Source organism: Anopheles moucheti, chromosome 3 (genome assembly GCF_943734755.1).
Source record: "Anopheles moucheti chromosome 3, idAnoMoucSN_F20_07, whole genome shotgun sequence".
Lineage (NCBI taxonomy): Eukaryota > Metazoa > Arthropoda > Insecta > Diptera > Culicidae > Anopheles > Anopheles moucheti.
Window position 1 is genome coordinate 83727820 of NC_069141.1, and position 27582 is coordinate 83755401.

General features: G+C 43.1%; 1 protein-coding gene across 1 annotated transcript; it reads left to right on the forward strand.

Annotated features, from left to right (window-relative positions):
• Positions 1–720: 720 nt before the first annotated feature.
• Positions 721–27291, forward strand: LOC128305738 (regulator of G-protein signaling 17). Its single transcript, XM_053043324.1, has 8 exons — positions 721–859; positions 3234–3377; positions 3541–3732; positions 3908–3916; positions 23054–23134; positions 23608–23836; positions 23921–24042; positions 24130–27291. Exons 3-8 carry the CDS (start codon positions 3542–3544, stop codon positions 24218–24220), a joined length of 723 nt encoding a protein of 240 aa, XP_052899284.1. The 5' UTR covers positions 721–859; positions 3234–3377; position 3541; the 3' UTR covers positions 24221–27291.
• Positions 27292–27582: the final 291 nt, after the last annotated feature.

The window sequence follows — 27582 nt, forward strand, 5'->3', positions numbered from 1 at the left end:
GGCAGTGTAGCGGTGCCAACCTGCCAACGAAGATGGAAGAAGTGTAGAGACCGTACGTACGTATCGCAACCCCTGTCATGCATCGGCGCCTGAATGGTAGGCTACCGGCAGTACACTGCTGAGCATGGTCACACAGTCCGGCAAGCGTTCGCGGGTGTAGTCGGGTACAGCAACAGGGCCCACCAGGAGGACCGGCCACCGGTCAACGGATAGTAATCAAATTTTGCCTGTGCTCGGGTGTAACCGATAGCTGCTCTGTTTATCGTATTATGCGTCGACGGTAACGATATGTGCATGTGAATCCTCCCGTGGTTTTATTTTCGCAAAAGGAGGAAACCCCAAACATCGGAAAAAAAGGATAGTCGGCCATCGAAGCATCGAAAATTCCTCTTGTCAAACGGCGATAGAACCGCGAATGGTTACGGGGAGTGTATGCAAAGCGGGTGGACAGCAAGTTATCGGTTACATTACACCAACCAACGGCACCAATTCAGGCAAAGGAATCACAACCTAGAGAAACAAACAAACAGCAGCAACAACAACAACAACAACCTAACACCGATTGGTCAAAACGCAACAACGACGATAATTGAACGGAAAGCTTTTTCTTCAGCTTTATTTATTTTTTTTGGTACGAAACAAGCGTCGCTGTGTGATAGAAAGCGTCGGAGCGTTGCGCACAATACACAAACAACGGTACTAACAAAACAGTGTGGAGGGTGAGGCTAAACGCTTCCATTTTGGCAAGAAACAGCAAGAACAAGAGGAATCTAGGAACGGTTTGGAACGCGACGCAGAAACCCGGGGAGGAGGTTCAGATCGAATTTTTATGTGTAAAAATTCGTTTCTACCAAAACAGGTGAGAAATGGGTTGGCTTTGTGTTTCTATTTTTATACAAACATTATTAATACTAGGTTTTGCTAAATTTATTTAATATTCATTCAATTTGTTACATTCTTGTTAACATCATTATTATTTTTTATTTCTTTTTAATGCTTATTTTATGTGTTTTGTACTCAGATTTCAATTATGGATAAAAACCAATCATAAAGATCACTTCATCATACGTCGACAGCGCGTTACACTTGAAGTGCTTAATGCCATTGTACACGACACGCATGATTTTCAATTTTCCATTTAAATTTTACATTCTTTTATATGATTTTATTTCTCCTTTATGCATAGGGCTTGGAAAGACTTCTATTTTGACATTCTGTAACGTTGAAATTGTCGAATTTACCATAATTGCTAATCAAAAATACCTCAAATGATGGAGAATTGAATATTTGTGAATGTACCGGCAAAAGTCACGTAATTTTTTAACTTTGCCCAATTTGTTATAAGTTCCAAAATGGCTTTATGTTTCTTTTCGCCAAGATTAATTTATTAAAACACTGAGCGTTTCTTCAAAATTTAAACGACACAACGAGATGCATTAAGCGTTAGGTACGGTAAGGTAAAACTGTTTGAAAAATTCATTTACCAACCCATCATTACACGAGCGCACCGTTCAAGGTTCAATTCCACGGAATTCAATTATTTACCGGCCGTTCCACGAGCAGTACGGAAACACGGCGCAAAGAGCGTGTATCACTTCGGAGCAGCTTCAAATAGGTGTTAATCCGTAATGAGGCAGCGGGGTAGCGTGATGTGGCAGATGTGTTAATCGTACGCACCAGCAAACTTTACCACACGACTGGGCGGCCCGTGTATCGCCCCAACACCAAGGACATGTAACGGTTTCCAACGTTCGGTCCTTCGCTTGCAGGATACGGTGTTAGGGCTACGACGCGCCACGAACACTCTCACTGCCCTGTACGCGCCCAAGGTGAGAAGTCAAAATGGGCCGGTTTTGCCGGGCTCAGGTCGCGGGAGATCGAAACCCCGAAGGGAAGTGTAAATCTTTCCCAGCGGCGGTGTAAAACGTGTGTTTGGGGAGTGGGGTTGGTTTTTGGTGCAAAAAAAAAAACAACAACACCCCGTCGTTTATGCAATCTCGCAGCACTGTGCGAAACTATGCTGTGTTTATGCTAATGGTATCGATTGCCAGGCAAATAATCGGTCCACCACATGCCGCACGGTGCCGTGTGGAAGGTAAAGTACTGGGCGCCTCCATCACCCTCGCATGCACTGAGTGCCGCGTGGTAGGTAAAGTACTGGGCGTCTCCATCGCCGTTTACAGATTGTGCGTGGGATCTGGGAGGACACAGGGGGATCGATTTAATTTTGCGATACATATCGCCATTATGCTATTAAAATTGTATTGCATTTGCAAAACCATTTAGTTGGGATGTTTTTATTTTTTGTTTTGCCGAGAATGATGAAGTTCATCATGATTCCGATCATGTTTACAGGCGGATTAAAATCAGTCTAATCGGAACATACCGATTTCATACCGAATTCGATTGAAATGATATGATATGCATCATGCATGCTGCAATTAAATAACAGAGTGAGTTAATTAATATTTATACCACGGCATACATCATCACGGAAGGGGACGCAATGCTATTAGGGTCAAATGTTCACCTAGCAGTGTGAATTGCATTTTTTAAGCGGTTTTGATGCATTTTGACTATTCAAATGGGTCACTGATGGAAAGATTTATAGCAATTCAATGAGGCCGTATCAAAAACGTATGAGAATGTTTATTCCCATTTAACCTACACCACACATTTGGTACGGAAAGTACATCCTAGAACGATTTTCAGTTCGATCCCTAATTAACCGCGTTGACCTGATTCGTACCAGCGCTGCATTGTACCTGTATTGACTACTACCAACTACTATTGTTATTATTATGTTTGATTTATTTTTACTCTTCGTTCGTTTGCCCGGGCAAAAAGATTTTGTGCACCCGGAACGGAAACGGGCCGGAATCGATTCCGGCTTCTGACTCATGCTCGGTACAGCAACAAGCAACATCCTTTTAGGTTGCCGATAGTTGTGCTTGATGATGAGGTCGACGACGTTCGCTCGTTGGTAAGCCGTTTGAATCGTTCATAATTCACATATTCCCGCCCCAGCACGGCGATCGATCGTCGAACCCAGCCCACAGCCCATGGCGTTGTTCCTTTAGTTGTGATGATTTATTCATATTGCTGTATTTATTTTTACCTTTTTTTTTTTCGCTGTCATCATATGCATCAGCGTCTGTGTAGTGTGACTTTGTTTCACTCACTGTTCTTTTCTTCTGCTGCTTTGTCTCACTCTCACTCTCTATTTCTTTCAGAAAGCATTCCTGGTGTGGTTCGTGTGGGCGATGGCGCTTGTGGTACGAAGGGCGACCGGTGTCAGCCCTGTCTCGCTAACGATACGCTCATAAGCTGAAGTTGTTTGACACGCAAAACAACTTCCATCGCTTCTTCAAGATTGGGTAGGTATCAAGAGATCATTGGCCTGGGGTTTAACCCAAGAAGAAGAAAACGAACAACAAAACAATGTACCACACAACAAAAAGGGGCAAATCTCACCAGCCGGGATGGAACACGTGTAAATGTGCGGTTTCCGTGTGTTTGATGTAGCTTCCTTCGTTTCAGAATGTCCTGCAGCGTAGACGGACTGCCGGCGGGGTGTAGACTCCGGGGCATGGGCTCTACCGTTCAGAGTGGTCCACTTAATTCGTCTTTGAGTGGGGCGCAAGAATCAAGCAACAATGTCGTGCCGTTACAGCGAGCGCCATCGCAGAAACCGTGCTGTTTCTGCTGGTGCTGCTGCTGTTCCTGCTCCTGGTAAGCTACAGCCAACTGCAGCGCAACTTTACGCTTAACATAACACTGTGGCTTTTCTTTCTATTTCTTCCCTGCCGCGTTCCTTCGTTACACTATCGGATGGAATGGAACAAATTCGAATAAACTCAACGAATACTGCTAACATCTAAACTGTCATCATCCCCATCATGCACAGGGCTAAATGGTAAGTGTTATTGAACTAGTGTGATTCCTTGCCAGAAATAAAATAGCTCTCAATGATTGTCCCACAAAATAACTGTATGAGAGTGAAGGTACGAAACAAGGAACTTTCCTCGAAGCTATGATAAAACAATGAAAAAAGCTCTGTAAATATAACCTTCAGCTTTGACGCTGATAGCCTGTACACAGAGTTCTATAATTTACCACCCGATTTCGGTACAAACGAACCCTCGAGTACAGTACCCACCCTGTAGCGGTAATGGTAATGAATATATTTATGAAAAAATTAGCCACCCATCGCCCATGTTGGGTGCTAAATCAGCGGTGCTGTGTCGTAAAAGGTACGCACAATAGATTGACTACCGTCCTGGCGTATCGAACGACCTCCCGGCCTCGACCTGAAGCCGCCGATAACGGCAGCTCGCTTATGTTGGTGAAGCATAACATATGATCCATAAATATTGTGATGAGAACATGTGATGGGAACATACTGAGCGGATACATTTTTGGTATTTTCTTTTTTGGGAGGCTATCTATTTTTAGTGCCGGTTCAAGGACGTATCGCAACCATAATTGGTTTAAACATTACAAAGGAGCGAATGAGAGAAGGATCATTACTATTTGGGATTTATTTTTCAAGTGAACATGTCTTTTTTTCTATTGCGGTGTATATTTTCTTGCACGGGTAATGATTATATTAGAATAGGTTGGTGGTTTTAGTGATATTAACAAAGATCTTCACTAAATTGAATTGACACCAATGCCTTGATGAGTCTAATTCAGATCCATTAATGCGAAACTGAAATTCATTTCAAATGAATCCTCAAAGATTTCTGAATCATCCAAGCTTTAAGACCTCCAAGGACATTTATCCTGCTTTGTTTGAGAGTCGCTTCTCATTTTTTCATCTCAGATGATTCATTAAGCATAACACTAACTTAATCCTTTCAGGATGGCCTAATATATCTTCGTATACTAAAAATATATAAAATGGTACAAAAGTAATGCATTGTATTAAACACGGTAAAGTTAAAAATACCCACTTGTTAGACATCCTTCCATATTAATAAAACGTATTAAACATTCATTCAACAACAAATGTCCAATTTCTCCAATAATATCCTCCCGGTCACGGAAAAACGGCACGTTCCATTCGATTTACCGCACCGGTACAAGAGCGATAATTATCAATGAAATTTACGAACCAAACCATTCATATATTGGCGTGAATAGTGCCAAAAACAGCAACAAAATACCAACCACCGTACCAAAGCAGCATCGGGCCAACAACAACAACAACAACAAAGCACACAGCACCAGCACGGATAAGATGGACTTCCTGTTGTGCGAGTGTGCGATCGGAAAATTGGGCAAAATTGGCCACGAGATCCTTCCCGTGCGCGTAAGGAGATGAGATTTTCGGGAAGCAAAGTGTGTGCGTACGAAGCGAAGGGTTTTGCGTGGAGCAGGGAACGGTGGCGGAGGGTGTGTGCGTGTGTGTGTGTGCGCGAGAATTACAGGGGATGTGCTACACCAGTGCAGGGTATTGTATGAATGAATGAATGGATGCTTTCTTCTTGATCTTGCTGCAAATACTCTTCGCCGATTTGCTAGTGTCATGCCATGGTGCTAGATGACAAACGCATGCTTGTTTGCCAGCTCGCTCACCCACAAGCGGTGGTCTCTTTCGCTTCGTTCCACCCGAAAATATTTTTATAATGGCCTCTCTCTCTCACACACACACACTCTCTTTAAATGTAAGGAATGTCTGTTTTTCCCAGTGAGAGAGAAAATAAGCCAACGAGAATGGGAATGATGGTCCGAGTTTGTATGTCCCGATTGAATGTGTATTTTTTTGGAATAAGAGAGCAATAGCGCAAATTTATTCCACTTTATTCCAAAACAATTATATAGAAACGATTACATTTTATTCTAATTTAATTATAAATATTCCACTATTCTCATCCAATCTTCACAATTGCTCAGCCTTGCTCTGCGTTGCTCATATCGTTCCTTTCAACCTATTGACTGTCAACTCTTCTCCACTCATCAGATTCTCTTCACAAAAACATTTCTACTCCACCAACTCGCTTATATTAGTATTTCGCTAGCCAAACCTTCGAACTATTGATAATAAAATTACACACCTGTATGAGTGATTTTACCCCACTCGCTTCAAGTGAAAGAGAGTGAGAGTGAGAAGAGAGCGTTTATGTGTGTACGTTACTAAATCTCCCCGGGGGCTAACCCAGCAGCAGAGCAGGTGGACACAGTGGTACCGAGGACCAACCACTAAGAGTTGGTACATTTTCGCGCTCTTTCTCCGTTCCCAGATCAAAATACAGTGGGAACGTACACCGATCCCACCGATACACACGCAAGCATCATTCGCTGCCACTGTGTGCGTTCCATTCCATGTAGCAACCCCAGCAGTTCCTGCGCGTACTAGCAAGCGTTTCGTTAAGTTGTTCATCCCCTCGTTCCATTTCGGCGATTCCTCCCCTTCTGGATCTGGGATCCGTTTCGTGCGGCTTTGCGGAATGAACGGAAACTGAACGAAACTTTCACTCTTCCCTGATGTTTTGCTCCAGCAGCTTGCGTTGCTCGTGCTGTCTCTGTTCCGCGCTCGACCGTCGTCGATGACGTGTACGGCGTGGTCTGTGTCGCGTTCCATTCCTTGCGCGCGTGGTATCGCGCGCCACCCTGAACAGACAACGCTGCATGCGAGACCACGGTTCGCACCGACACGGGTGTTGTTTTTTTTGTTTTGGGGAAGATATGCGATGGCACACTTTACCACCCGCACGGTGCTGCGCAAACCCGTCACCGGGGGCTGTGGCGTCGTTGGGTGAAGATGTAAAAATGTAAACAAAAATCCATCAACCCGTCTCCGCACGGTAGACAGGATGGCAGGCAGGCGCGCACTGAACCCGCAGGTTCTTCGGACTGGACGACACCCGTACGCGTACCGTAAGGGATAGGGACAGATGGTGTCGTGTTGGGTTTGGGTTTGGCGTGCGCGCCTGTCAGCCGAGGGTTTCATTCGCTTGTTACCGTTCTAAGCGTGCGGTTCTCGGTTTGCTTGTCCAGCTTGACACTCGCGAGGGTCTGGATGTGTTTGGCCCACCGTGGAAGTCGATCGCTCGATACTCGATGCTCGTCGTCTTGGAGCTCAGTGACTCATAAAGCTACAAAAAAGTAAAGTGTTTTCCAATTAACTGGCACTTAATTTGGTTAATATTAGCAATCGTGACGTTTTTTTTTGCGAAAAATTCCTAATGAATAGTTGATCACCGTGGTAATACTGTTACTATTTACTGTGTTCAGTAGGTTATAGTGCTTGTGTACAACGAATATGTTAAATATGTGCTTGAAGAATATTCCCTCTACACACATACACATCAAACACCACAAACCCAAGTGTTATACGCGTGTTTCCTGGTGGTGATGATCGTGTGGAAGGCGATGTTAACCAATTCCAAAGTGGTTTATTTTGGTGATACAACCGTTTCCGTATATTTCTAACGTGAAAAGCAAATAAATCAACGCGCACACCTACAGCATCGATCATGTGTCCTCTGCTAATACACCGACCGTGTATTGGTGGTTGTGGTGCGTTAAATGTATGAAATCGCATGAAGTACACTTAAGAAAGATCGTTATGATCGGAGTAAAGTTTTGGTGAACAAAACTAAGACAACACACAAGACCTTACGTGCCCGTTTGCTCAAGCACAGAGCAATATTTTGCGGGAAAGCGTTTTTCCTCGTCCTCCCCACTCGAAAAATGCGTTACAGAGCTATGCTTCCGCGTTCATCTACGTACGCTTTCGCTGGCACACTAAACGGGGGCAGTAATAGATCGTTTGCACTCGAAACTACGCCCCATCACGCGCAAAACTCGTTGCGATCGCGTTCTATCGATCACGAAATCTTTTTTGCACACACACGCGCACATACGATCACCAGGCGCAGGTCATGGTGAGATTGATCGTGATAATGTTTATTGCTGGAGGTATCGTGGTTGAGCAACCTTTCTTGCGAAGCAAAAGATCAATTGGGTTACAAACGCTGCCCGCCGGAATGCGGCCATTGAAAGTGTGGAGCGTGTGTTCGTGTCTCGATTCCCTGGATGCCAACCGGGGCGCGTTGGAAGCAAATAGCGGTGGTTTACAAACATTCTTTCCTGTTTCCTTCCTACCCTCATTTTACCCTTCATTTTGCGATTAGATATCTAGACACGCGCACACGATATGAACGACGAAGTGAAGTGTAATGTGATTTTGATTAAGTTTAACGTTTGAATCATCAACTGCAACCATTTGGAATGTGCGATAGGTGTTTTGCAGTGGAAATGGGATTAATCATAGCTTTGTAGTGATGGGGTTTCCGCTAAAAAAATCATAATGGAGACGCCTGGTCGTTTACCGAGAATTAAAATGTTTCATATTGGAGACGCCTGGTCTTTTACAACAAATTCATATATTGGGTTATTTGATTTTGTTTTCCTTTTTATAGCTCCAAAACTAAGAAACAGTAAAATTCATTCCCATTTTACAAAAATGAACACTACAAAACTAATGCACTTGACAACCGCGCGATTCACATTATGCTAAGTATATTCACTTTGCATGGAGGCGCCTGGTGGTTTACGTTCCCGTTGTAAAGTTTTACACTTTATTGTTAAACACACTTTGAAGTGGATAGAATAAAACAATTCTTTATTATGTATGTTTTCACCGTGTGTGTGTGTGTGTGTTACTGAAACTACTTTACCATGCCACAAACTCCAAACTTTTACGACGTTACACCATATAAATAGCCTAGTCTGGTTGGTCTGTTTTATGAGCAAATTGAAATGACGTCCCCTGGAAACGAATAGTCTCGCTTCTTCATGCAGCAAAGGCGCGCACACACCTCGTGTGTGTGTATGTGTGAATGAAAAAACCCCTCAATAAATCCTTTTTCATAGTTTTATGAGCCCAGCGCGATATCAACGCGACCGTTTGGGACGTCATGTGCAGCGTAAACCAATCTTGCAGCTATCATCGCGACTTTCAATCACCGTTTCCGTTTGCTCAAATCAATCATCGTGATTGAGCTGTTTGAAAATTCCCCCTCCATATCTACTGTAACAGCACCAGTGTCACCGGACGGTAGAGAATGCTGATGCGCCTTCCTTCATTTTGCACCCATTGTGGCTAGAGGGACGATAGTTAAAGTGGTTAATTTTTCCACTGCCTTGCGTTTCCGGTAGCATTCGAAAGGTTTCCCAACCCGCGAATGGTGTACGTGGGGTTTTGTTTTTGTTGCATCGCTTCGAAACACGTCAACGAAGCGGCCGGGTGACATAATCGATTAAGGCAAGTGTCGTTTGCCACACCACCACCACCATTGGTGGCATTGCCAACTGTGGGCCGACATTGTTCGCAATTTCTACCGTAGGAGCTACATCGGTGCAAGAAAAACGGCAATGGACTGGTGCAACACATGCAACTAATCAACAAGTAGTGCATCTGGGATGGTAACCTTGCTAACACCAACCATCACGTCCGTGCGCTGCTGCCATGATCGTCAATCAGCCGGAAGTCAACGTTAGGGTACGGGTACTGGCCCGTTTCTTGTTTCTTCTAATTTTATCGTACAACACCACATGTGGAGCTTGCTACAAAACAACCACTCCAGTACGCCACATGCGTTTGCAGTCGCATGCATGTAGGTGCACTTTTCGTGATTCCACGTGCGATAGATGATGGCGGATGGGCGGGACGTTGGCGTACTAAATATATACTCATTTTCGAGGTCTAGTTTAATGCACCTCGGAAGGGATGGCCATATGTTTGAATGCGATTTCTATTCAATCGTAAATTTCGTAGCATGTGTTTTGCAAACTGTTGCTATTGCGCTGTTGTCGATATGTTTTGAATGAGTAAAGAATTATTGGATAAGTATCCCATGTACTTTTTTGTTCTATTATTGAACAAGGCATACAATGAGGCATTATTGAAAATATCAATCACATGTCGTGTGTTCTTTAAGACCTTTAAACTGAAGTGTTGTGCTTAAAGAATCTTTTGAGACGAGTCATACATGTGAATCTCTTGAATACTCAATGAGTAATAAATACTTGAAGATTGATAAATCCTCAAAAATCCTTGAATCCTCAACATATCCTTATGTTGTTCGAAATTAAACTATCGTATGAAAAATGAAGATTTAAAATCCTATGATGGTTCATCAATCTTTGTACAGTCGTGAACCTTTAGAATAGATATTCAGCGTAGTTCATTCAAAGTAAAGGAATCATTCCGATACGGGAATCTGAATCAGATTGCTGATCATTGAAACGCATTGAAACGCATTTTCCTAGCCTAAATTGCTCTAAAAACGGAATCAAAATAAGCAAACCAAATTTTTATAGTCTGTTTGGAACTTTTATTTGAAATAAAACCATTAATCCTTCTTCCTCAGTTCTATTGTCCCGCACATAAACGCAGTCACAAACAAAAGCGAGAGAAAAAAAACCGCTCCACCAAAAATTCGCCAAACACTCGAAAGTAAATCAGGGAAATAAAATGTGCGTGCTACGTCTGGTGCGTGAAATCTTCTTCCCGTCAGGGCCAGGGGGCAGGGTGGACAAGGAGAATAGGTAAACGGAACACGAACATCTGTCATAAAACCTTGAATGGTGACAGTTTTTCGGACGCCAATCGTCATCTACCGCTGTTCATAACGATATTTTATCGATTGTGTGCCGTTATGATGCGTGGCTGCGATTGTGCTTCCGTGCAATACATTGTGTGTTGGTGTGTGCATGTTTTGTTGTTGTTTTGCTTCATTCGGAGCGTCGTCATCTCGCTATCGCAACCGTGAGACCGTGATATTAATGTGCTGCCCTCATCGCCCATTTTATATCACCGCGTTTTAAGCGTTTCCCAATGCACATATGGAGGCGCCGCTGGGTCATGGCGAGGAAGGCGCAGGCAGACCGCAGGGAAGAACAATTCACAGCCCTACGTTTTGAGAGACGCCAGCGGCAGGTTTGAGCGCTAACGATGATGACGATTTTTCGTAATGCCTGCTAGAACGATGAATTAAGCGCTGTAATGTAAAGGTTTCTCTGGGTTTTTTTGTGGTTCCCAGATTTTTTCTCACTCTCGGTCTTTCTATTTTGTTGTTTTTCCCTTTTCATTTGCTTCACAACGCCTTTGCCCACTTTACGAAACAAACAAAAGTGGGCAGTGCGGCAAACGAATGATGCCAGCACTGTGTACGAGAAGTAGTGGCGATTGTTAGTGGAAAGTATTTAATGTTTCTCTAATGGTTTAGTCGCGTTACCAAATGGCAGCAGTTTTCGATTCTCTTTGCGTCATGCTTTCTAAGCGAGAAAAGAAGCGACCTTAGTGGGCATCCTTTCCAAGAAAAAATGGAAAGGCAAGCATTGAAGAAGAAGCTCACCGGAAGGGAAAACTATCCATGAACCTTGAGAGTAGTGAACAGTACACAATGTGCAAAATACAGACAAAAAAAAGCATCAACCCAATTCCATCCACAAACAACTAGTCTGCAAACAAAACCGGCACAAACAGAATGCTGCAACAACAAAAGAAAAAACACTAAAGGCAGCCCATAATCTGCTGGCTTAACCTTTTATTTTTTGTTTCATTCTCACCGTGTGTTTTCATTGGAAAAAAAACGAAAAGTTTTGCACAAAAAAAAAACACGTAAAGGTCAAGAACAGTCGAACGTGACATCATTCATTGGCAGAGTATGGAGTAAGGTTTTTGGTAGTACAAACACACTGGCACAGATAGTGAATGCATCCTACGGTGCGCCACCGTTATTGAAGCATTAACGAGTTTTTGTGCCCCTGCCAAAAGATGGCGGCTTTTAAGTTATTGCAAAGCTCGCCGAAAGGAAACGGACAATTTCTTGTGAATTTTATTATGTAATTTACTTAACACTAAATTTACTGAGGTTTTGAAACATTTTTTAAAATTATTCTAATTCTATATGCAACTTCGACAAGGTCGCGCTTTGATTTAAATATTTTCCAGAGTTTGTATTGTATCTTTGAGTGATGCAAACTAAAACAGCTTGTTGGTGCGATGGTTGCTAGATGCGTTATTGCATTCATCATCCTTTGTTGCATTCAATTTGTCATACCCTGCATTTAAAATACATTACAAACACACAGGATAGGATGGGATGGCACGGGTTGGAGTTTTCATTGAAGTTGCAGTTTTGTGTCGTTCATTTGTCACAGGCACAAAGTAGATGCAGGCAAGACAAATAAAAAACTACGCAACCAAGTGTTTATTACTGCTTAGTATTCAGTTTTGTTGCACCGTTTTGCAGCGGCAGCAGCAGCATAGATGAATGTAGCATCATTTGCATGAACAGTGTGCTTTATCTTCATCTTTGGAAAGCGTTTTTTTTTCTTTTCATTTTCACTGCACATCACAGACGATGAAGTGAAAGAGCTTCCTGTTGATTTGCAAGTGTGATAGTGTTACGGGTTCCGATGCCTGCATTATCTTCTTGGGGAGAATGATGAAAAACGCTTTATGTTACGCTTAACCATGGCTTTAACCTTTGAATAAATCAGACCCTTTCAATGTTCTATTCTAGGCAAAGAATGGTAATTAATGGAATAGACATAATGCACCCAATGAATTATCCTTAACCGTAACCAATGGCGTTTGAATCTTGTCTGAAAGAAGTCTCTGTGGTCCAACGGATTGACGCTTCGAGACGAAAGCTTCAAGCAAAGTCTTCGTTTCTAGGAGCTGAACTTTCAAGCTGATTTTATTCATTTCGTTTAACACACACACACACACATGTTGCCTACAATTAATGCTTAAGCCTTCATGCGAACAGTAAGGGATTAATATCGCCCCTAAGCCCCACCGGTAGAAAAGGTGTCTAACTTCACCCGACAGTGACTGATTGAAAAGGCGTCCCAATGCTAATCCATCCGCACACGCTGGCCCATACACGTGCACATGATAAAAGGGCACTGGTACGTTGTTTCGGTGTCGGTATGAACTGTCGGATGCTAATTACATTTGCTCTCCCTGCATGAACCGTTTCGTGCGAAACAGTTCCAAGTGCCGTACATTGGAACGGCGCTCAATGTGTCAAGGCAACTGCCGCCACTATGCAAACGTTCCCGGGGTATAACCATCCATCCCGGCCGTGTGGACAATGTTTAAAGCTGAATTGAATTAAATACTATCATTTCTGCTACCCCGTCCCCCGACCGGCCGGGTTTGCCGTGGCTTTTGAAGTGTTAATAAATGACCCATTTTGCTGCGAATGCAACTGCCTTCCTTCCACCGTAATTCGTCCGCAGTAGACCCTTCGCTGCAATGAAGTTGTCGCCCTGCTGATACGTTGTTACTAACACCTGTCTTTCTTGTGGCCGACCCGTGCACGAGGATGCTGCCGGTTGCCGAGAAATCACAGCGCATTGGCCGTAGCGCAGGAAGTGCAATTCAATTAAAAATTAATTTTAAAATCTCATCGTTCCGCATCGTGTGCAGGGTGGAAGAACCGAACCAAAAGCGAGAAAGAAAAAGAGGATAAAGAGAGGGAGCGAGAGAGGGAGAACTGGAGATGTCTGTGCAATAACGCTGACCTACCCTTCGAGTTGATTGGTATGGATGGGTCCGATACGGATACCATACGGAAAGGTTTCATTTTCTTTAGCGTTTCTTTCTCGGCTTTATTCGCATTTTATCACGTGTGGATGGTAAATAAATTGAACATATAATGCCACTTTATATACGCCCTTCATGATTTTTCTTGTTTTGGTGTTGATTTTTTATTTCATGGCGAAATAGTTAAATCGTTATTGAACGCTTTAATAACACGTCGGGCTTGGGTTCAAATCTCGACTAAAAACCGGTGAAGACATTAATAAATCCAGAGCTGTTTGTAGTAGCTGATGTATTGTCAGTTATCAAGCTTTTAATATATTTGATGAATTATCTTAAAATAAATACTCAAATCTCTTTTCCATTTGGATTCACGCTATTCCCCCGGATTAGCTAGTTTATAATAAAATGCTTCTGTCGAACCTGTCCGCGAGTCAGCGCTTTCGGGTTCGGTATTCTTATACATCTCAATCTCCCTAACCTAAATCATGTGTCCAGTAGCAACCACAACAGGCCACACATTCCTTGTGCATCTTTCATTTCCCGCACACTTTAACATGAATTTCCCGAAGGACGTTCGGGGCATCCGCGTGTGGTGCAAACAGCACTCAAAGGCTCGGACCCCATTCAACGAACCATGTGTGTGTGTGTGTGATTATCGAGATGACTGACACTGATGCGCCCCCATAGCAAAATGGAGGAGCAATGGGAGGAAAAATAGATCAATCCGTTCGGACCGACGACGGCAAAGGCAAAACCGCACACGGGCGCACAACCCATTTCAAAGTGCCGCTAGACGGGAATGGGAGTGAATGGATTCGGAAAAAAGTGGAGCTTTAGTTTTCACCGACCGAGACCAACCTGAAGGGATTGGTTCTCCGTTGGTTGGCTTTGTGAAGAGCCAAAGCTGGCACGTACGATCGCGATTAGCTTCGAGGAGGAATTGTCATTCTTCCGTAAGGTTGAATCCGTGTACCCGTGGTTTGTGGCTTCCCAGCGGGCTTCGTTCCGTACTCGATTGATTTACCGTGGGCGTTAAACGCTCGGAGCCATTTTGCAAATCGACCCTTTGCCCGAACTGTGCAGGGGCTGCAGGGGACATATTGCTATTTTTATTTATTTTCACTTTTCAGCGCTTAAGTGGGGTTTCTGCCTTGCTCATCTTGCTCCATGTTTGGCTTTGGCAGAGATGGAGAACTTGAAAAATATAGCAAATAGCGCGCTAGGAAGCATTGCGTGAAACGAGGCCCACGAAAAGCTAAATTGAACTTTTCGCCAAAGCACCGTGAGTGCCGGTAAGCATATTTTCGTTGACTCACTGACGCGGTTCTAATGGGCTCTGAAGCATTTCTTAAGACGCTTCCAGCCGTGGGTTGCGCGTCCACCGCGTTCGTCGTGTCCGAAATGCGTAACGAAACGCGTTTATATCGTCCGCTGCTCATCAGGTTGCCGATTCGGAATCGGTTCGTGGTTGATTGATGAAAGAAGGCTCCTTTATTACGCCGTTGATGCCGCGCTACAAGCGCTGGTGATGAGACCAACGATGACAAACATTATGGTGCCGCTTTTCCTTTGTTGTTTGTTGTTGCGAAATAAACAACCATCGATAAAAAAACACACGCAAACGAGAGAGGAAAAAAAACATCCTTCTTGCAAGACGCATGGAGGACTCCCCCCCCGGTAGTAGCAGAAGGTGGCCGAAAAGACCATTTTTTTAGGCGTCTTTAACATGTTTCTATTTTGATCTTGCCACCCGCTAAACCAAGTTGGCACCTCATCGGCACATTCCACTTTTATTCCCCCATGATAGTGGTAGCCATCGCTGCTTAAGGGTTGGTTCGGTTCTTCGGTGGACGGTTGAATGACTGGATTGAAAAGCGCTTTAAATAATTGACTGTGGGTGGAAAATTGCTACCCATGCGAATGCCCTTTATTGGGAGATCGCGTGGGTGTTTGGGACTGGTGTGGTTGTGGAACGCTGATAAGGATGTGCTACCAGTCGGGAAGAGACCATACGATGGAACTCGGATGTCCTGTATGGGTTGGGAGCATTAATGAGCTATATGCGTGTGCAAAAATAGCTGCCACCATTTGTAAGGAGGGGTGGTTTATTTTTACTGCCAAAAAGTTCAAAGTACAGTTACAACGTATTTTTTTTTTTGACTATCCTTTTGTCCTGATTTTGTCAGCGAAAAATATTGCACTAAAAAAACCCTACCTCAAACATTGAAATATAAGCCTTTGTAGTTTAATCAAGGCTTTTTTTAATTATATTAATTGTATACTGAACATTACGCCACAAAACAAAAAATCAAAATTGCCATACTTTTCTTCAGGATCCTGGTCACGGCACCAGCACTTTACGACAAACTTCATCTAATTTAGGTATTAAACTTTCATACAATATTTTTCACTTTCCGCCATATGGACTCACAAATAACAACTACTACGCTACTACGAAAGCATTGATTATGCGAAAGGTTACAGCCACCCCAATGGCTCCCCGGTGGAAAATTTAAGCTTTACACCCATCGTGCTTTTTTTTATTTTGGTTTTGCTTTGCTCACACACCATCGCTAAACCATTACTCCTCAACATCAACCATTAATTAAACCGAGCCAAAGTGTTCAGTTTCAAGAGCTGCAGGGCATTGTAATGACGCTTTTAAACCACTTTCATGTCCGACGAATCGCAATGTTTCTGCTTTTTGTGTTGTGTTCCATCCTTCCTGCGCTTAATTTTACTTTGTTCTTATGGCCAACCGACGATGTGTGAGTTGAAGCGTACCGGGACCGTGTGTGTGTGTGTGTGTGTGTGTGGTATATTTCTTTTGAAATAAAAAGGCCCCGGTCTTGCCACCGTAACCCCTTGTTGTTTGTTGCAGCAGCCAGGAAGGAACCATTTCCACTCAATTTCCACACCACGTACACGGGCAACATGTAGGACAAAGCGAAGCACGCGGCAACAAAAGGACATTAGCGATAGGAATTGGCTGCCACGCTTCAATGCACTTAACCTGCCCTAAGGACAATTGTTTATCCAGCTAAATAAAGACTAACCCAGTGCAAATAGATTCAACAACCTCCAGAAACCTCCGAGGGCCGTACGGCGAACGGACTGGGATTGTTGCTGTGTGTGCTTTTCTGCAAAAGTGCCACCGTTTCCCCCGGTGGTGCGTTCTGGGTCAAGGAAGCGTAAAGGCACCACCGGCAGCGCAAACTGCAAAGCGTAACTTGCACACTCCCCCCTCCCCCCATCGACGGAACAATAATAACAACCCAACGCTACTTGAAGGCAGAAACAAAATGAATAAAACAACAAATGAAAACTTCAACACCGGAAGCGAGAGTTTTCCGCCGGTCGCCGTGGTCTGGCGTGTCCCACAAGTTGGGCCGCTGCACACGCGAAAGAAGGTGGTGCCACATTTGCCCTTTGTTTTGTGGTGTAGCCATTGTTGTTGGGGTTGTTTTGCTTCCCGCTCCTGGAAAGGTAATTCGTTTGCATACCCGCAGGAAAGCGAACACAGCGGTCGGTGTGTGTGAGTTACAAGTAGTTTTATGGTAAAAGCATGAAGAAAGAGAAAAGCAATCCTTTCCCATTGGTCAAACAATAATGTGAAGGTACGCCGAAACGGGGTGGCTTAGCCGGATGATGAAGAAACCTGAACTCGTACCGGCGTTCCGTATCGAACCCTTAGGAAAACAACCTTCAATACGACCATTTTCCACGCTTCGGGGCTGTTGCAGTTTTTCTTTTCTTTCCAAAGCTCGTTGATTAAAAATTCAAACAACCGTATACAAAAACAGTCCCCCTACATCGGGACCGGTCCGAACCGTTTGTGACATTGGTCGCGCATATAGAAAGTCTTTTACCGATAATGCGCCCCGTATTCAGGTAACCGATTGATTCGTGTAGAGCGAAGTGACTTTCTCCCCCGGTGTACCCCGGGGGTTTGCCGTGCGATCCGTGTCCAAATGCGAACCCGAACCCTATGACACTGGCTCTGCCGCATGCTCGAGGGGGTCTGCTGAGTGGGTGTTCTAGTCCGGCCACTCACGGGTACACCGTCATCGATCCGGTGGGCTCCGAAGGAAAATTGATACAAATTGAGCGGAATGCAGACGGCAGGGCGGCACAACTCGTTGCCGTTGCTCGAATGCCGAGTGGATTTGATTGTCTTTTTTGCCATACGTCTCGGATGGATAAGAACCATTGAAGCTGGTTGATTTTGCGATTGCTTTCATCTTATCTAGTGCGAAAGGGGTAGTACGTTTTCACCATCACCATTTCATTCTGTGTCATAATGAATATTTTATGGGCTCACGATTGAGTAAAGTAATGAAGTTTTATATTATTTTACAATTTTATTAACACATTATGACAGTATGGTATAACAATTGATGTGTGCTATAACAGTTTGTAGTTATCGTAGGTATTGAGGAGAATTTAAAACTTTTTTTATGGTAATGGAAATACCATGGGAATGATTGGGTTGATTTGGAATTGTGGTGAAGAACTCCAAAGAGTTGGGAATATTTATTTTAAATAAAATACAAAAAGGACAAATTAAAGGGAAATATAACTTAATAAGGCAGTTTAAAATCGATTTCGAAGTTCGGAAAAATGACCGGAAGCTTAATTAATTGTCTAGCAGTGTAAACAGCAAGAAAAAAGAAGAGAAATGTAGAGTACAATTAGAACAGTTTGTTTATTGTTGGATGTTGTGTTATAACAGCTTGATTATGTTTTAAAATTATTTAGATTTTGTACTACAGTCTGAACTGTTGATGAAGCAGAAGTTTCCGTGCATGTCTTCATTGGGCATTCTTTATCTCAGATTCTACTTCCTCCTTACGATGGATAGCCTTAGATTGGTGTCGAAGATTGATCCAATTTAGATTTGAAATCTTATCTTGGATGGGTTGTTTTATAGGATGTTGTGAAGCTTACCATATGAGGTTCCCAAACCGCACTAAAAATTAAACTTAATAAACTTTCCATGCATCACTTTCAAGTACAAGTATTTGAAGCATTACCATGCACATAACGTGTAAGATCAATGGCAATAGTTTTCCACCACGTATAAGATCAGTTTTATGGCATCACTGTATCACACACACACCATGTACTGGCCAGTGTCCATCCCTCCCCCCAAACACCCATTGGCACTTCCATCAAAACAAACCCATTAAAACTTTATTATCACCAACACCGGTGCCGGAAAAGGGCGGTCCCGACAGCAAAACAACCAAGAGAGAAAAAAAACCATCTGGCCCCTCTGCTCCCAAAACTTGATCAACCGTGCAATACTCGCCCTGCCCGCGTGACGCGTCCCAAAATAATGTGCACACATTTGTGGCCAACTGCTAATAACCACTGTTGCTGCCGGACGTCGTTCAAGATCTGCCAAAGCGTACTGCTGGCTGCATCCAGTCCCAGTCCGTGGCCGCGTGTTTGCACCACCACCTCCCATACCCACCCGCACAGCTGACGGGCGCGTGCAGGGAAGCGTACGAAACTGACATCATCAACGCCATCCGGGGAAAACCCATCATCAAAGTAATTAACCTCAAATATGATGCGCCCGATTCACGTATCTTTATCCGACAGGGACAACGGCGATGGAAAGCGTTGGCGAAGGGGAAAATTCGGTGGGTTACGAGATGTTCTTCGACCGGCTAGGAAAGGATGATTCAATAAGTGTCCTTGTAGGTGCCGGTGGCGTATAAGAGAACCCCGATGGCTCACTGATAACAAGCATCATTGGGAAAAAAAATCCATGCATAGCTAGTCATAGTTTAGCAGCCTGTCATAGAATACAGTGTGTGATAAAATATCATTCACCGAAAATTATTACTCGTTTTTTGACAGATAAAAACTACTAGCAGGGATTTGACAGATCGAAAGCAATTAGCAAAACTTATCACTATACTATATTTATCCATTAACATGCTTTTTGTCGAACTTTGTGATAATTCCGCGCACAATTTGTCACACACTGTCCCCAAGCGTCCTCCAAGCAATATGGTTGAGTGAACTGAAAGTGATCACACTTGAAAAGGAGTGTTCTGAGGCGGAGTCAACATGGATACTCGCACGAGCCACACATGCGAAAGGTTCCCCCAGCGTATCCGGACCGGAAGTTGCCTTAGTAGACAATCATTAAATTGTCACTAATACATGCAGCACACGTTTCCTGTTCCACGCTCCATCGTTCCACCGTGCTGCGAACTGCCCGAAGCAGTGTTGATTAGGCAGCAGCATTCTGTTTGGCTAATTTTATTCATGTACAAGAGAGGTTGCCATTCGAGACTGGTCGGACGTCGCTCGTGCTCGACGTGCGAATCGTGGATTAGTGTAGGGAGTTGAACTACAGGAAAATTAGAGCCCGTGGAACGGTAAACAACGGTTTTGATTGTACCGATTTGGTCCGGTCGAGAGATAGATCGTCTGCCGTCGGACTTTTGTTGTTGATTCTATTGCTTATGAGGATGATAAATATGGAAACCATATTAGACAACTTATAATATAATTTTATTGGACAAGATTCTCTCTCTGTAAGTGGTGCGTGAATCGTGAAACGAAACTCCCAAGACAATGAATACATCAAAGCCCATCACCATCGCAGACGCCCGTACGCAGAAGCCACGCGTAAAACAGTGAACTAAAACTTCAACCAGCGAACATAGCAAACGACAGCAAAGTGTGCCCCCTCGAGTGCGATTAAGATTTCCGCGTACAGGCCCGCGTAGCTAACCCGCGATTCCGGTACGGTTGCGGATGCGGACCGGGGGAGCAACGTACCCGTGCCCGGCTGGACGCGTTAGGGGTGGAAAGACAAAACCTTAAGTGCTACGCAAACATGTCGAAACAATAGACGGCACACCGTGTAGTTCGTCGTGAGTGTGTGTGCTGAAGGTGTGCCGGTTGACGGTTGGGTGTAGCTGGGAGGTAACCCAGCCGGGGGGGAACCGCTCCGGCGATTGCCCGCGCAAACGGGAAGCGACGCGGAAAAGTGACAAAACTTCAACCAAGGCTGAGAAGGTCAGGAAGTGTTTGCACTGTCCCAATACACAACTGGCGCTGGCCATTTTGTGTGCTACACACACACACACACACAGCAAACAACAGTGCTGGCCCACGGTGGGCTTCCAGGTGATCCAGCAGGGTTTTTAGTGCGACCGTTTCGCGTAACGCGTTCATCCATCCATTCCGGTATGGCCGAAAAATGGCGGTTGGCGATTGGAAAAATTCGAAAGGGGTAAGAAGAACGGAAGCAGAGGGAAAAAATGTTAATGGCGTTAGTAGAACGAGTAGAATGTTAATTTAAGTGGCGTCCTTTCAAAGTGTTATCTTAATTGTTGTTGTTTTAATCCTCGCTCAAATGTCAAAAGGAAGGGAGTCCTTTTGGAATGTCAAGAAGGGTACGATGAGGCAATATCGTTGCGAATCTGAAAAATTCGCAATTAATGGTGCAGATCTTAAATGTTCATCCTTTTTATCGTACATGGCTTTCTCCTTGAGGCGCCTTTCCGTTGAGCTGTATCTTAAATGTAACTGTAATGCCTTTATTTAGGATAGTTTTTTCTTATCAACCACTTCTTGTTGGTCGTGATCTACTGCGTCATACACATCACACTGTTAAGATGAGATTCGATCCGATGTTAGGTCCACACTTGGTTGGTTATAACTTACTTTATGTAGTACTTCTCTTCTTGAAGTGGCCACATATAACTTATACCTTGAAAGCTTCTCAGAGTTCAGTTTAGCTAAAGTTTCGTTGCTTATAAGCAAACAAGCATCAAATTCTCATGAAAAATGCAACAGTTTCCTAACTGCCTAAATGCATAAGTCTTAAGCCAACTCCTTCTCATAAGCTTCTCAATCCCGTTCTGGAACTCCATGATTGCTTCGAAATGCTTTTTGCGAAGCAGATCACGGTAATAAGGTCTCATGTCAGAGGATCTGTATGACTCTATCTGTTGCTTTGCTCGAGGAATATTTTGAGCATAGAAATGGCGATTGATTCTATCATTGCTAACATTTTCAGACATTTTGTTGTTGGTCTTCTACCTCGAATTGCTTCCACTTAGCTATAGAAAGTAAGTGTGTAATTATCAATAATTCACTGTCAAAAAATTACAAATACCACCATTAGAAGTAGAACATTTCCTTATGCTACTGGTGTTGTACGATCAGCACACTCCAAGAAAAACAAGCAAACAAAACCCAATTACGAAAATTGCTACGCATAAAAACAAACCTTTCTGTAATGAGGATTTACTGACGCGTTTCGCAACTTTTAGTGACGTTCAATAAAATATTCCACCGAGCCCAGTTTACAGCTAAAACCGACGGCAATGTTCAGCAACCTTTCGCTCACAAAACCCGTCCATCATCGCTTCCAATACCAACTGCAAGTGCTCTCCCGAAGCATAACAAAACGAGCATCGCCACATTCCGCCTGCTTGTTTCGCATCCGCATCCTCACGGGAAAGGTCGCCGGTGACGCAGGGTTTCGTTAAATTTAGCCGACGAGTGTGGTGGCATAAATTCAATAATAACCCTACGTGACAAATCTTTCATTCCCGGCGCTGTTGAATAAAAAATTACACATAAAAGATTGCATTGCTTGCGTCTTCGGTTTCAGTTCCGTTTTTTCCCCCGCCCCACCCGGTACTGGGGATGCTTCTCTCGATCACGTGCAAGAAAGAGCCCATTCATCCTTTCTTTTATTTTATTTTTTGCTGCTGCTATGAGGACACCACCATTGGCGTCGGCTTGCTACTAGGGCACTCGATGCAGACGCTCGGCAACGAAAGGCGCCTCGGCGCGAAGGAAGATGGGACGTCATTGATAAATATTCGAGGACAGTAAAGCTAGTGGGGCGAGCTTAGCGTTTCCCTTAGGTTGCTCTTCTCCAGCAGGTGTTCGGCATTGTGTGCCGGTTCGTTCGGTGCCTTCGGTGGATATCCATTTCCATATTTTGTTTTGCCACCCGGCCAGAATGGGGAAGCTGTTCATAAATTTTATATAGCGAAAGCATAACGAGCAGGACACACGTGAACGGGTACGGTGCAGATGACATGAGCAGACCGATCGCATCCATTGATTAATTCAAGCAACCCCCGGTTTGTGAGCCGGAAAATTATTGTACCGGCGAGCCCCGAACAACCCCGAAGCGGAAGTGTTTTGTCACATTTCATAATTTATTACCAAGCTGTTTGGGTGCGCTGGACTGCTTCTTCTGGTGAGATTGTTTGCGTTTATGTTAAACGAAAAAACAAGCAAAAAATATGTGATAATCCCTTTACCTGTGCCTATAGAACGATTGTTAAGGCTAGAGGTTCAATAGTGAACGATCAATCACTGTCTAAGAGTGGATACCCACGCATTCAAATAACCGAAGAGGAATTGTTTTTTAAACTTTCACAAAGCATCTAAAGCTAATCGGAATTTGTGTGTTTTTTGTTCTATTTCCAGTTTGGCTATAAAAAATGCAGAAGACAATGGGCCTACGAAAAAAGACCAAGCTAGTTCCGATACCCTATTCGATGGTGAACAGTGAGTAGTTTCCTTGCGCCCGTATGAATCTTGTCGTACACTTTTTATCTTTCCTTAGTATTTTGACATATATTTGTTTCTTTTATTTCCGTTTCCATTTATTGATTTCTTTATGTATTTATTAATTTATTTTATTTTTTATTTAATCTTTATTTATTTACTTATTTTTATTTATTATTCTCTACTTTGATATCTCTTTATTCCTTTCTCTTGCTAATTATGTTATAGTAACATCTCTCCCATCATCTGCGGTTTAAAAAATTTATTTCATTCGTGGTGTTATGTTTAAACCATTTCTTCACACATTTACTGCCATCAACTTGTTTACCCTCCATTCCATCGGCCTCTTTGCCCGATCATGCATGTACACATGTAGTGATTAATTAAAATCGAACAAACCGAACGCTCGCTTCGCCGGGGAAACGGTCACATTTCATTACCGTACGTTTAACTTTTGCCACCTTTCGTTCCAGACCAACGCTAGAGGAGATACGCAGCTGGGGCAAAAGCTTCGACAAACTAATGCGAAGCCCCAGCGGGCGAAAAGCGTTCCGGGAATTTCTGCGCTGCGAGTACAGCGAGGAAAACATACTCTTCTGGCTGGCCTGCGAAGAGCTGAAAAAGGAGACGAACCCGGAAGCGATAGAGGAGAAAGCTAGGTTTATTTATGAAGACTATATCTCGATTTTATCGCCGAAAGAGGTAAGCGAAGAGGAGGGAGGACCGTGGGCGACTCGTAATTACTGTACATTTGCGTTGACATATGCAAAACACTCCACTCCACAGGTATCGTTAGATTCGCGTGTAAGGGAAATAGTTAATAGAAATATGGTGGAACCAACGCCGCACACGTTCGACGAAGCTCAACTACAAATTTATACACTTATGCATAGAGATTCGTACCCGAGGTAAGAAACCGGGTGATCTGGTTGGAAGCAAACTATTCACCATCAAAAGTCGCAACTAACGCACACCAATTTCACATTTCGTTGCAGATTTATAAACTCTCCTCAGTTTAAAACGTTGGCCCAAATTCCAGAGGGAGTGTCCGCGTCCGGTTCGACGGCAGAAAGTCCGAGCAATTAGAGCGATGTGCGATCACCGTGTGTGAGCCGTTCCATCGTATCTGTTAACGAGTTTTCTGTTCTAACCCCCCCCCCCAGCGTGGGGTTTCGCTTTTGCATCATCACCGTTGCTACACCGTTTGCCACCAGCAGCAAGTTGTTCTACCAATGTGGCCGTTGGTCAGAATGGACCATTATTTAGCTGTGTACGGGTTATTTGCTTTCACGGTTTGATCATCATCAAAACCCCCCGGAAACCCAATGATATTTATTTGCCAAACAATGCTTAACACGGCACCACTACGCAACGTGTGTTTTGTTTTTCGACATCGGCCAGCGAGAAAAAGAATGTGTGTCGGTGCGAATGTTCACGCTAGTGTATCTTTAACCGTAATAAGAAACTGTACACATGAAGCAAATTCAAAAGGTGCAGCAAGGACCTTTTGATCGATGCAAAAATAGAGCAAAAGCAATCCACGACGGGTAGGTGAGACGTGTGACATTACGCTCCCGGCGATGTGGACGAAGATGTCGGGACGAAAAACACAAGCAACAGAACCGAGAACCTTGGTAATGGGGAGGGGTAGTTTTTTTAAACGTCAATATTTAGATTGTTACGCACAACAATAACAACAAAAGGGTCACACAAACATTCACAAATTGTTACGACGAGCGTCCGTGTGGTATGTAGCGTGGAAGAATGGCGATGAAGTACCAAACAATCAGCCGGCACCGGGAGCGACAAACAACGGGAAAAGAGAACCAAGAGTATGTTGTAATTGTTCGTTATCTAATGAAAAACTAATTCAATATGGCAAAGCGCAAATGGCCGGAACCAGCTGAATGAACCAGCAGACAAAACAACCACAAACCCCATGATGCATGTCGAAATGGAGGCGCATGGTGCTTGTATTGAAACGAGAGGTAAAAATGTCACCCGAAAATCAAACAGATTCACCACAAGCTGTGTACGAAGCAAAAGTGGTGTAAGAATTGTGTAGCATTGTTTTGTGTTCCTACTTACGTACCGTCTGCATGCGTTACGTTTTCGCTCGTGTTATGCTTTTTATTTTGTTTACGTCTTGTTTCGATGCATAAACGACAAGGAAAAGTGAGAAAGCAAGGAAACCAAGGGTAGCGCAACAGAATGTTGCACATGAACGCGATGTGACACACGACACCCGCCTAACACACAACGATACATAGATGGGTTATGTTTTATCTATTACCTAATGTAGTATGAATTGTTTGTTTTTTTAGTCACTTTCGTCTAGTCACACGAATTTATATGCTCCTGTTGTAAGAGTGAGGTGAAACAGTTTATTTATTCCTATTCGCTTGTTGACCCGTAGCAGTCGATGCCGATAGTTTATTCTGGTCGTTAAAGCTGTTTATTGTATTTAGTATTACGTGCAAAATGCGCACGCACACGCACAGGCGCACAGACACACATGAACTCTCAACACGCGAACACAGGTATACTTTTGATCAGTTTTATTTACACGATAGAATAATAGGCAGGTCGTTTTAGTCCCTTAGTTCCCACGTTTAGCGGGAACCGGAATGGGAATCCAGTACTTAGTCTCTACGTACATATATATCGAGGGCCTAGCAAATGTGAATCAGTTTTAACGGGTTTCTATCATACTTTTGTGTATCAAACATCGTAGGACACCTTCAGACACTACATCTACGCACACGGACATACAAAGAATGTTACAAGAGGCTTCAGGAAGGTGTACGGATGGTAAAGAAAAGAAGAAATGGCGCAACACAAACCAAGCAGGCGAGCCAGTTGAATGGAATAATGTGAAGAATAAATTAATTCAAGAACTATTTTGAATGTGACGAAAACGGTCGATCAAACGTACCCTGTGACAACAGTCGTTTGAACAGATTTAGTTAATGGTAATGCATCAAAATTATCCTACAAAATTTAGTCAAAAACTTAAAGGTGTTATTGTACGGCAGGGTGTTTATGATTATGATACCGGAAATGAATAGTGAGGAACAAAAGAAAGAAAAGAAAAACAAACTAAACGATGATAAATAACGACAGCACACTGAGAACGAACCATTTTTTCTACATCAATCAGTCAGTAGTGAACGAGCGTAGTGTGTAACATTGAACTGTTGACACGGCACCATCTCTTCCCGAACAACAACCAAAAAAAAACACGGGAACGGTTTAAGATTGATAGCCTATTTATAAGATTTCTATTTTTTCTATCACTAGTGCGAAAGATGCAATGAAACTGTGAGTAAACGTCGGTCGATACATTATTATTACTTCCCCCCAAATCATAAGCAAGTGCAATCGAACGAGGGAGCATGCACAAGAGGAAAAGAAACGAGAGATAATAGAGAAAAACTGATATGCAGAGACATGTAGTAGCGACATAACACTATCATCATTGAGCGCAGATGCAATATAGGAAAAAAAAACATTCGTTCAACCGTTCAAAATACAACCATTTACCATATGTGTAATGCAATGCAGCACAAAAAAAAAACAGAAGGAAAACGAAAAGATAAAACAGTAAAACAAAAACCCCACGAAAACGTATAAAGGCATCCACCAATAGCAAAAGTAAAGAAGAAAAAACAAAACATATTCGACGGTATATATCATAACAGGAACTTCGTTTTCATAGTACATACAATCAACAAAACAATGGAAATATAACGCAATCCCAAAGAAACAAAACAAACAATGAAATAGAAAACAAATAGAAAAGAAAAGAGAGTGCGCGAGCGCTAGAGGGCTAAAAGGTATATAAAAAAAGCCTATGCAAATAAAATGATAAATAAAACGATTAATCGGATAATGAAACATGCAATAACACAATATGATAATTAAATAACAAGTCCAACATGTATACAAAACATGTATAGCAGACAGCAGCACAACAACAATAAAAGGTAGGTATTCGAACAATTTACCTGTATTTAAACGTATAAGCTACCAATTCAGTAACGCAACCATGGTGCGTGTGTACGTGTAGAAGAACAAAAAACAACAGAAAAACATGAAAATCTAAAACAAACAGATAAACCCACTACACTATCTAGAAATAGAAACGTCACTCCCCCACTTTACAACGTAACAAAATGGAGAAGCAAAAGAGAAAACCCCTGTCAAGCAAAGCAAAAAATGGACAGTCGAAAAGGAAACAATTTATGTGTAATATTTTGGTTTTTGCGTTGTACCATTATTTGAAGTAAACTTATAAATGGGATTTTGTTTTTAGCAAGTAAACTGTGTTGATAAGGTTCTGGTGACAACATAAACTCCCAATAGTGGGTATGTAGAGAACAGAAACAAACCCGCAAAACGATCATTAAAACAACAAAAATCGAGAAACTCAACCAAAAACAAACAAT

Coding starts and splice junctions, on each gene's coding strand:
- LOC128305738 (XM_053043324.1), top strand. CDS start 3,542: ATGTCCTGCAGCGTAGACGGACTGCCGGCGGGGTGTAGACTCCGGGGC. Junction 23,837..23,920: donor CGATTTTATCGCCGAAAGAG/GTAAGCGAAGAG, acceptor TCCACTCCACAG/GTATCGTTAGATTCGCGTGT. Junction 24,043..24,129: donor CATAGAGATTCGTACCCGAG/GTAAGAAACCGG, acceptor ATTTCGTTGCAG/ATTTATAAACTCTCCTCAGT.